General features: G+C 39.9%; 1 protein-coding gene across 1 annotated transcript in view; it reads right to left on the bottom strand.

The window, feature by feature from the left end:
• Positions 1–392: 392 nt before the first annotated feature.
• Positions 393–12,094, bottom strand: part of LRMDA (leucine rich melanocyte differentiation associated) — a 612,262-nt gene continuing 600,560 nt past the window's right edge. The window contains exon 7 of the mRNA XM_053948993.1: positions 393–3,855. Coding sequence (XP_053804968.1) covers positions 3,776–3,855 — 80 coding nt within the window. The 3' untranslated portion in view covers positions 393–3,775. The remainder of the gene's footprint in view (positions 3,856–12,094) is intronic.

The following is a 12,094-nucleotide window of genomic DNA, read 5'->3' as shown; positions in this document are numbered from 1 at the left end:
CTGATTTGCTGTCAGATTCTGCAGACTGAACCTGCAAACAGATACTTCAAAATCCATGTCAAACATAAAGAGTCAATCTGGCTATATGGTTACACCTCTGGAAAGCTGAATTTCATCTCTTTCTTTCACATATGCCAACCATTTAACAAAGCAAAAAGACAGACAGATCTACAGAATAAAGACAATAAACTTTCCTAAAGTGGGCAAGCAGAGATTCATGTGCCAACTATCACACCACATTAAGAAGAAATATGTGGTAAGACTCAATGTGAGTCAGTATAAAATGGGCTGATTCAGAACTTCACCACAAAGGCTGCAAAAAGTTCTGCTGGGGGCAAACATTTACTAACATACTCATACTGTTGGCAGGAATAAAAAATATTAATACATCCACTGGCAGCAAATGAAACCTTTTATTTTACAGAAAGCATTTTCAAAAGCACAGACAGGTTTGTTTCTTTCTTCTGTCTTATATGGGAGCAATGGTACACCAGCACACACTGATTTTTCATCTGTAAAGATGTGAGAATTGAACAGTCAGCAATCAAGTAATAATCTGCTCAAAGAACAAATGTATTAAAAAGGGTTGCCTATCAGCCTTCCAAAACTTACTAACTCTAATTCTCATGGCTAACACATTGACTTCAAAGATACTCACAGTTTGAGTAAGGCAAATACTAGAATAAATACTGTGAGACTCAGCCTTAAGAAAGGAGAAAAAAGTGGCTTCAGTGGTGACATACTTTCAGCAATCCCATAAATCATTTATGCATGCAACAGATTCAATTAAAGCCAATGTGCTCTAAAGTTAGGTTTGTGTACCCATAACAGCAGGATTTTCACTGAAGGTCATTTATCTTTGTGACATTGGAGTGAATTTCTAGTTTGGATCTTTTCCTTGTTTCTAATTTCAAGGTTAGGGATTAACATTTTCAATACATGAAGTTACAAATGTAGTAAGCACAGCTTCTATAGGCATCTCCTAGTAAAAACATTTGCCTCCTAGTCTTCATTTGTGGAGACGTGATGTCTGACAAAAGGCAAAGGTCATCTCAAGACTGAACTTAAGACTGAAGTTACAACACAACACTAAGACTAGAGTGGTTCCTTTTAAATATTTTGAAATATTTTTAATTTTGTAGGCAAAATTACATTTCCTCCTAAATGATAGTTCATTTAAGAAATTCAGGTACAGTTCCCACTTTGGAAAGAACCAAGTATAGCTAGCAACCCCAAGTGTGAAAATTCTGCCATCTCTTGAACCAAAATTGCAGCAGAACACATCTGAAAATAAAATGCTCTGCATATTTAGAAAGAAAAAAGATGTTTGCATAAACAGTAATACACATCCATGCATGTTTTTAAATATCTTAATACATGCTAGTAATACAAAATAATTATTCACAGATTTTATTTTGGATTTTCCAGAATTAGAGACGTTTAGTGTGAATTCCCTTCAAGCAGATTTCAGTTACTTATATTTACCATATTTAATATATTTACCATATTTAATTCTAGGTACATAATCCCCCAAGTGAAAACAAAATCCAAAGTGGAAGAGAATTTGTTCAAATTTCATTCCAAAAATATTTTTTGCCTCCGAAGCCTTACTAGGAAGAAAACACTCCTGAAAATGATACAAATGGTTTTGACATTAGGAAAAGTAAACAAACAAAATAAAGATGGAAAAATCATGTGGTCAGTTTGCAAGTGCTGTTTATTGTTTGAGGCAGGGTTAAAGCCTTTTATAAGGACAAGAACATATATGCAAACAGACTGAAAGTGACATTAGGTTATTCTAAACAACCCTATAACAAATCCTGCTGCCTAGAACATTGCCATAGCCAAAATGTGTGGAGGCTTCAAAACAGGCATCATGACAGGAACAAACTAAGATTGCTGTTATTTTGGTAATGAAAAGAGATGACAAGTGCCCTATTAATATTTTTCATTAAAGAAAAAGGCATGTAGTTTTCATTTATCTGGTATCTCCTCGGACTTGCAATGTGAATTGACCTTTCATTTGTAGTCACGTATGACAGTAGAAGAGGCATGACAAGTGGCTAAAATGTGCTTTCCAGACACCAATCAAACAGCTCAGAGCTCCATTTGAACTACAAGTGGTGTGAACTGGATCGTTCTATGTTCATCAGTGATTTAAAGTATCTGTTAAAGATTTATTATATACTTGCAGAGTGAGCAAAGGCTTCCGTTTACTGAGTGAGGCCTAAAATGCTGAGCAGCAGCAAGCTTTCCTTTGGCACCCAGCCAGTGCCTCACTATTTCATCAGTCACATCTGCTTTCACGACTGGCTTCCACGTTCAGTTCACTTCCACCTGTAGTGCCAGCTGATAAAAGCCCCCAAGGTAGACAGTTTCTAAAGACTGGTATTTTTTTTAACCAGGAAAGTGAATAAAGACCACCAAGTAATTTCAAACAAACCAAGAACAGCTAGGCACTGATAGCTCTCAATAAAAAATGGGATCAATATGAATGCGTTTGGAACAGCCAAGAGGTCAGAATTTCTGCATATTCCTTGGCTAATCCCATTGTATCAAGTAGAACTTAACACAATATATGCATGAAGTATGGACTTTATTTTTTTCCACAGTAACAAGTTAATGATTCTAAATATGTCCAACCTCTTTATCAGAAAAGCAGGAAATTTGCCATGCCTTTTTATTTTCTTGACTGAAAATCTGACAATAGCCGTTCTTGCACAGAAATCAAAAGGGATTATTCAGAACTCATCTCTCCAATATATTACTAAAGCTGCTAATTATGTTAATTCCACCAGTTACTTTTGTTGACATTTTTCCCCTCTAAATAATCACACCCATCTGATGGCAGATTTATATCATTCCTTTTAAGCACGTTTTTCCCCAAATTTAAGCATTTAATTCTAAACATCATCCCTAAAAGTTAAAAATAGCTTGTGCAATAAACCAGGAATAATACACACTGTCAACATCACTAACGAGGACTTCTTCCAAGTGTAAACAGTTAAGCTATGACATTATTTTACAACATAAAGAAATGTTCACTTTTCTGAAGGTAAGTAAACAATGAGATGTGATTCAAGAAATAGAAAAATTTGTCTGGGATATTGCTTAAACCCTTTTCCTTTGCATATAAACATCTATACAAATTGACAGTGTTTTGCCTGGCCAGAATGTTTTAAGGATATATATTTTTCCCTGCTGAAAGAAAAAAATAGGCTCATTTTGGGGGTAGGTGGGTGTACTACCAAACTGTGAAAGGATTTGTGTAAGCATGTATGAGATGATAGAAACACAAGCACTTAATTCACAGTGAAAAAAATAAGAACAGATAAAGGCTTTTTCATCTGAAATTACAGCCTCTCTCTTTTATAAACACTTTGATATCAGCATCCACTTTGGCTCAACAGGCCAGGCAGAGATAAACGCGGTGCTTTTGCGGAGGCGCCACGGATGGAGCGGGCTCAGTCCAGCCCCAGGTGTGACCCCTGCTCTCCTGCGAGCAGCACTCGGACCAGGCAATCCATCACCGTGCTCCTCCTGTCAGGCCGGGTGCTCGGCTGCAGCTGTCTGTCACACTGGTGGATGGGACCTGCTTAAAGGCAATCATGTCAATCTCTATGTGACTACTCAGACTAAGATAGAAGGATGATCTTGACAGGCTTGGCAAAGTCAGCAGAAGGCACTAGAGGACTTTAGTTACATGCTTAAAATGTAGATGTGATTTGTGCTTCTTATGTGGAGGGACTGAAGAGGCACAAAACAGCACTGTGTTTTATAGCTGGTCATCTCGGATGAATCTGTTGCCTTCGGAATGTTTTCCATAGTAAATGTAGCGACATTTCCCCAAAATGCCTAGAATAAAGAGGAAATACTGTTAGGATTGAAATAGAATAATATGCAATAAAGCACATAACTTGGTTAATTTGAAGGAGGAAAAGGAGCAGTTTTCTCTTGTCTTGCAAAAGAAAGAAAGTTTGTGCATTTCAAATATTCAGTATTGCCATTTTAATCAGCAGTTTTGAACCCATTGGAAAAATGTGTTCAAATACCTACCTGACCTATCCCGTTAAACATACATCCACCAGTATCTTCAAAACTAGAACTTCATAACACTGAAACATCATACAGTGTGTTTTAAATCAGAGTACCTCTCTCCTGCTTCTGAAAAACCAGAAAGTCTGGGTTGAAGTTATATTTTGTGCTCCTCTGATGTCTCCTTGCTATTTGTTTAAAAGGTTTTCCTGATGAATGAAATCAAAAAGAAAAAAAAAGAAAGAAAAAAAAAGAAAAGAAAAAAAAACAAAAAAAAAAAAAAACAAAAAAAAAAAAAAAAAAAACCAAAAAAAACCAAAAAAAAACAAAACCAAAAAAACCCACCAAAAAAACCCAACAGCAAATAATTACACTTTAATGTGGATCCTGGAAAAACCTGTCAAACTTTCCCAAAGTCATACTGCAAGCACCTAAACCACCCTTGTTTTCAGTGACAGAGAACTGAAGTGAGTGGCTGAAATCTAGATGGGAAGCCATTGACAGACATGGGCCAGAACATTTGGCCTCCCCAGACTCCAGCATTTTTATACATACAAATAAATATTCAATAAAAACATTTCCAAAGTATCTCCCCAAACAACATTGCAAATCCCATGAGCAAGATACAATTTAATTATGCTAAATATTGGCACGTGTGGGATGCTTTCAACAATTAGCCATAATACTGGTTTTGGGAGGCAAGGCACATGATTCACAGTGAGTCCAGGCAGAAAGATGCCTGAGGAAGCCTTAAGTGCTGTGGGTGAGACACACATACCTGCAAATCTCACTACCTGATTCAAAAGCATCCCCTCTGGTGGTACTAAATGGTATGTGAAAGCGTAAGTTCACAGTTACATCCCACCTGTGAACATCCTCAAAGATGCTAAATTTTACTAGCAGAGTTGCTCTTTGAGCCCTCACACATGTATAGTCAAATTAAAGTCATCTCCCATGAAAAGAAAGAAGGTGGAAGGGACTCCTCTGCCTTGGGAGTGTCTTACCAGAGCAGTCACTGAAGTATCCGGCTCACCTCCGCAAGGGCAAACATAACCTAGCCCAAAGGAGACAAGCACTGCCTTACATAAAGGGTAAAGAAGGGGCAGGAGCAGATCCTCAATTCTTTCTTGTTTTAGATTTCCAGAACTCACACAGCTGTTACTGTTCCCACTTGCAGTATGAATTAACTATGCAAGCTTTTATATTCTGCGTCCATTGTTTTCCACTACAGTGCCTGGATATAGTTAGGATACATAAAATAAGATACTAAAGCTTTGGAAGGCGTGGTCATAAAAGATTAATTTAAACCCATGCTCTTCCTCCTCTCTAAGACAGCATGGAGGGTTGTGGGGGGGAAATAGATCGGCCTGTCATTTGTTGTGAAAAATGTTCCTCTTCAGGATAATACAAATACAGTGGGGACTATACAGTGCAGTGCCTGATCATTTTCCCCTCCTGCATAGAGCTTTCTTCAATAATTTCAATTCCAATAATTTCACTAGTGAAGCAGTTTACACATGCAAAAGATGGTAACAGCATTCCTAAACAAGAGTCTAACGACGACCAGGTTTTTCTTTCCCTAAACAGATATCCCAAGTTGGTTACAAGGCCATTTAGAGCTCTAAATGCAAAGGATATGAGCAGTTTATTAACGACATTCTTTGGACTCCTTTTTCACTGGCATTGATAAAAGTCTTGAGGTCTGCTGCATTTCTTAAGGACTGGAAGCAAGACTGTTTGTAGAGATGCTGGTGAGAGAGTGCTGTTTGATGAATGCTGGAGACTATAGCTAGGTGTCAGTGCTTAGAAAATGAGGCAAGGACATGAGGTATTAATATTGTCAATGATCTCCTGACAGGAAAACAGATACTGTATTCACCGTCAGATTTAAATAGACATCAAGTGCATTAATGACAAAAGGGCAGACTTCAAACAAAGGGGGCTGTATGGTGCTGTGCTGAGCCAGTCTCCAAGCTGGCAATAACCTGATCTGAAAAGACACTGTCAGGGCTACAGACAGGCCTGGGATTGTGTGCGGTGACAGAAAACAGAGATGCTGACAGAGATACCGGTGCCATATTATGCCAAGTATATTCTAACACTGTCTCCAGTCCTAACTAAATCTGACATCATTTCCTATCGCTTATAGTATCCTCCACTGCTCTGGCAGAATATTTCTCCCCAGACATCATTACAAACTCCACTGTAGTTTTAAAGTTACTGGCAGGCCTGTGCTGTCGTGGAGGTTGGGTCTAGAGGCCTAAGGATAACCTCAGTCAATCTAAATTTGGAGTTTGCGGGAGAAGTGCTCTCATTTTCACTGATATCTCAGCTACTTGAGGTGATCTGAACGCTAAAGTGTGAGGAGCTGTCACCTTGAATAAAATCCTTAAAGTAAAGACGCTCTGTTCCCGGGATGTTCAGCAAAGATGTCGGACAGTCTGGCAGCAGGAAATGAAATCCAGCTGCTGCTGCTCGCCTGGGGATAAAGGTGCTTGGGCTAGTGACAGTTAAAGTCAGCTGAAATTTTTGAAATCCTGCAGCCTACAATTGTTTAAATTAAGGAAGTGTTGTCTCCGCAGAGATTCCCTACCCAGGCACACAGCTGTGATTCGATTGCCAGGCATATTACACATGCTGCTCAGAGAGCCTTGATAAAAGCACAGTTGAAAATGTTGCCATGAGACCTTGTTTATCATGAAGGTTATTTGTAAAACAATAATCTTGCTCATAAATTAAATGCAGTGACTGGCATGGTTATTTGTTTTGCTTTGTTTTTCCTCTTTATGTCCCACCTCCCTTTGGCAACTACAGAAAGCTCAGAGAACTGCAAAATGTTTGTGTGCTGCAATGAGAATTCTGATGCTAAGATATGTCACATGTGAATTTAGGAAAGCTACTGCTTTTTTTCTGCCTATCTGCTATAGCATGTTTTCCTTGCAGGGCTGGGAGTACACTTGTTCTTTTGCACATAGACAAGGGAAAGAATGAGCGGAAAACAATACATCTGTGGCTGTTCTTGTGTTTTTAATTAAAATATCCAGCATCGGCCATAATAAGCTAAGTATACCCCCTATACATCAAAACAATACACAGCATCCAGAATGAGGTTTCTGCTGAAGGTTCTTAAGAAATGACAACACAAGGTCTCTTGAGGGATCATCTTCCCTGAATGAGGCTTCTAATTTTTCTTAAGTAGCTGATTCTACCATCACCACAAGCTGTTAGAACTATAATTATGAAAAAACTGCATTGGGAAGAATCATTTTTAAATTCACTCTTTATCTTTTAAATGTTTCCATCCTTTGGAATGGATGTTCTAATTATGCTGGGTAAGTAATGACCTTGCAGTTGCTCGCATGTGTTGTGGTATCAGTCTTTCTTCACAAACACATTGTAATGTCAGCAACACCAGCCTTTCCTTAGCTGAGGGAAAACCCAATTATCCAAATAAATAAATACATACATGCATACTAAAGCATGTGAAAAAGTTCAAGTCCTGTTAGCTCCTTTTAAATTTGGTATATTTTGCAGAGAGCTATGGTGCTTTTAGACCTCTATACACTTTGATAAAGCAAAAAAGGTTTGCAGATGTATTATATCAGAAGTGGCAAAAACAAGTTGCAATGGGAAGTGTTAGACCTATAGATGATACAGCCTTAGTTACAGGTCAAAATTCATCTCAAGCCAACAGTGATCTACAGGAATTGTCGGGCAGCATCTTGTTGCATTTTTCCTACCACATTAATACTCCACATTTAGAAAAATCCACCTCTCAGTCGTCACAACTTAGGCAGCTTCTAGCAACACAGCTTCCCCCAGTAGCGTTCAGTTTTCTTTAAAAAGTAATTACTAAAACTAAGTAGCCAAGCTAAAAAATTTTGCCACCCCCATCAAAACGTATTGCCACATCTGCCCAACATCCCCACCAGGCACCCATTTTAACATCAAATGTTTTTAATAAGCCCCTCTGCAAGTGAAAGCAGCAAAGTATTCACAATTAAATGTGTTTGTCAAACACTGGTCTGCAGTATCCATCAGGGAGTACATTTCAGTTAACAGCCTTCTGCCTGTCTCTCACATGGACTAACCACAGGGCCTGCTACTAGGAGCTGTGGTCAGATCAAGTGTAGTGCTCCATACACAGACTCAATATTCTAGTGGAATTCCACTTCACCTAACTTTAATTAGAGCACAGTACCTAAATCCTCCACTGCCAATTTGTATTTGATCCATATTCATCTCTTTCTGCACAACCTGCTGTTGCATAGTTTTGCTATGGGCTATTAAACAGCTGCCATGTTCCACCAAGAAGCTGGGTGCATTTCAGTGTGGTTATACTACCAATCTGTAAATTGTTTTGAGACCCTTCAGGATGAAATATCAACGCCATTATCATTTTTTTCATAGGCACTTGGGCATATTCTACAATTAATGAACAGAAGCTGTGAAATTCCCTTAAATATTAATATAAACTTCCTATAAAGGAAAGCAATTCCCTACTGACAACATTTAGAGGAGAATAAATACCTATATCTATGAGCAATTTAAAGTCTACAATGCTACTGATTTAGGCAAAACACCTCCACGAGTCAAGTTAATCTAAAACTCTTAAAAATCTTTTTATCTAAGGGATATGTAAAGGTGGGGGAAAAAAAAAAAAAAAAAAAAAAAAACCAAAAAAACCCAAAAAAAAAAACCACCACCAAAAAAACAACAATCCAAAAGCAAACCCTTTTGTACAGGAGCTTAGTAAGTTTTCAGTTTGTATTTATCTACCTGGAAATTCTAACAACTTTAATTAGTTGTCTAGTTGACAACTTATTTTCAGTTTCTTTTGGTGAAACAGAATACTTGTTTCTATTGAATATGATCCAGTCTATGAATTTTCTGACACAGGAATCTGAGAAGATCCCTTGGAAGACAAGAAAAGGTGTAAAGGATCATCTGGGTCACCAAGTACTCCCCAAAGCAGCCAAGTGTGCAACCCAGAGAGATCCACTCAGACTTGCACTCTGCCCCAGCAACCAAAGCACTGCCAGCGTGGGGAGGACTGAGCTCACAAACTGCAACATGACACAGGACAAGAACAGAAGAGTTGCAGCTGTCTTTGCTAATGGGATGGGTTCTCTGGCTGCTACCATTTCATCTGCTTGTTGCAACCACATTTCCAGATTGCTCCTGCCTGGAGTTAAGACACAGGAGCTTGACTCCTTAAACCAGAGAAGGAGGAGCAACGAAAAGAGGAGAATACAACAGATAAGAATTTCTTTGGTTGTGCCACTGCTAAATGCTGTGGAAAATAATCTTAAAAAGACCTGAAATATCACAGTAAGAAACAAAACCCAGATAAATTCCCCAAAATATTATCATAACATACTCACAAGTGCTCACATAATAAATGCACAAATATTAATGTTCCTTATGTTATAAATGAGTTAATTTATTTTTAAGAGGATAGTAACGATAAATGTAAGCAAAAACGATGCATCATTTCTCAAAAAGTAGCTATGCATAAAGGGGTGAGGTTGTGCTTGAGAAGGCTGGGGACAGAGCTAGCTGTAGCTAAGGCAAAATTCCTTCACCAGGGCCACGGTCCTCACAGAGTGGTCTCCAAATACTCCCAAAGAAGTGCCTGTGAATCAGGGATTGTGGTCCATTGCAGGTTTCCTGGAGAAAGAAGACATACCTTCAGTAGTAAACTGCTGATCCTGACTCCTCCCTCTCTCTGAGGGCAACAACATTCAAGGAAGGTAACCTTCCCATTCAGAGGAGATGAATTACCTCTTTGCTCTGCTCCCTGCACAGGGATGCCGAAAAATGATAACATTTTCCCTCTGGACACCCTACAGGATGGGGCACAAAATGGTCTTTCAGACTGAAAGGAATTACTGAAAGGCACAAAATCAAATCTGTATCCAGTCTACAGCAATGGTGTTAGAATTATACACCTAAGCTAGAGCTGAGAGGAATCACAGAAGGCAAGCTAACACACTGAATTATTGCAAGTATCCTGCACAGACAAGTGCTGCGACATGTCAAGTCTCACTGGCCTGTTTGTGGGAAGGGGGAAAAAGGGGGGAGTATGCAGGGAAGTGAGAGTAGGGGAGGGGGGAGCAAAGCAGTCAGCAGGGAGGGGATGTTGGAAAATTTTGCAATGAAGGTGATAGGAATACAAAGATGTGAAGTTTGCATCCTGGGCCAAGGAAGCTGCATAAATGTTCAGTGTAAACTAGCAGTCAAGCTGATGTGTGATAAAGTGCAGCCTGCTGTAAATACACTTCAGGGCTCCCAGTGCAACTAGGGAAGAGACTTGTAATTTAGAAGTGGGGGGGAGAAAGAAAAAGTAAAAAAAAAAAAAAAAAAAAAAAAAAGCATAGCAAGCTTTTTCTCACATAATCTGTTACTGGAAAATTGAGAAGCTTGTCCAAGTCCGTGGGAATAAGCTGATGAGCTGATACTTAATAATAAACCATATTGTGTCATGGTGCGGAGTCATCTAGATCCATTCAGGCCACAAACTATATTACTTTATACAGCCCTGGCTGACATACATTTAAAGCCCTCTACACATTAAGGAGCCATTAGGCTGACAGATTAAAAGTTATCTTGGAGCTAATGTTTCCATTATGCGTATCCTGGCAGTGGAACAATCAACACACTGTTCCTCAGATGTCATACTTTGTTTAAAAAAAGGGTAGGGGGGAGAGCAGGGGGAAAGGAGGGTATCCTTCCCTCCTTGAATGACATTGACATGATCAGCTTTGATCTGGGCATGTGCTGTCTACAGATTCTCTACTGTTGGCTAAAATAGGAGCATTTAGGGCATAATACTTTAAATCATTAACCAGTTCCATACTCCTCTGGGTATCATTGTTACAATTTAAGGTTCTACACTTGGGATTTCTTTGGACTCTTTCCATGCTCATTGTAACTATCATCAGAGAAATATGTTGGGGGGTTGGAATGTCTCTTCCTAGTGAAAATGAAACAAAAAGCACACACAAAAAAATACACAGACAAATAAACAAAAGCCCCAAACCAAATGCTTTTGTCTCTTCAGTGCACCTTTACCAGTTTTGCATTGTTACTGTCACTGAGAGAATTAATGCTGACTTTATAATTAAATACTTGCTGTGAAATATGTTGAAAAATTAAAGCAGATTTTTTTTTCAATTACTCAGACTCATAAATTTTGTAGTTAGCTAGATACTGTAATTAAAGAAACCCAAGTGCACAGAAAGCATCAGTGTGCCAAATTTTAGGGGTGGACTGATGCTTACATTTGGATATACTGAACGTCCTTGAAAGAGATGAAGGAAAGGAAGTATGGGCTCGCAGTCCTCTGGGTCTTGAAAACACTTCTCGATGCATCTCATTCTCTCATCTACGGTGTGAATGAAAGCAGTAAAGGCAGAAAAGGGCAGTAAATACTCCTGGCAGGTCGGGTCTCAGCCGAGCTCCGCTCGCCGCTGACCCCCGCCGCCAGGGCCCGCTCGCTGTGCGGGCGGGCCCCGGACACTAGAGGGCAGCAGTTCTTTGTGCCAGCCGCGCCGCGCCGCGCCGAGCCGCGCGGGCGGGCGGCGATGGCAGCGGCAGCGCTGTGCGCGCCCCGCGCTGCGGCGGCGGAGCCTGCGTTTGTGCAAGCTGTGCTGCAGCCTTTCCCCCTGGAGCCTGACTGAGCCCGGGCTCAGCTCGGGAGCACCAGTCCCAGTGCGCTGATGGCGGGGCAGTGCTCTGAACAAAAGGCTCGAAATGCTGTCGGGGGGAGGCGACCGCCCGCCTCCAGCGTCGGAGGCATTTGTTATTCTCTCGTATTCGCGGCGTAAATGCCAGCGCTGCTTTGAACCACCTTTCTCCTACTTTGTTAATGCAACGGTGCGACCACTGAAGTGATGTAAGAGACTCTTTTTACATATTCAGAATGATAGAGGAAAAGGAGGTTCTAAAATCCCTTCCATATACCTTATATGAAAGTTCAGCTGTTCAGTGTACACTCACCATGCAATTGAGGAGATTTTCAGTTAATTTGGCTAACATATGCAACAATGGCCTTTCT

Source organism: Vidua chalybeata, chromosome 8 (genome assembly GCF_026979565.1).
Source record: "Vidua chalybeata isolate OUT-0048 chromosome 8, bVidCha1 merged haplotype, whole genome shotgun sequence".
NCBI lineage: Eukaryota > Metazoa > Chordata > Aves > Passeriformes > Viduidae > Vidua > Vidua chalybeata.
This window is presented reverse-complemented; position numbering and strand designations above follow the sequence as displayed.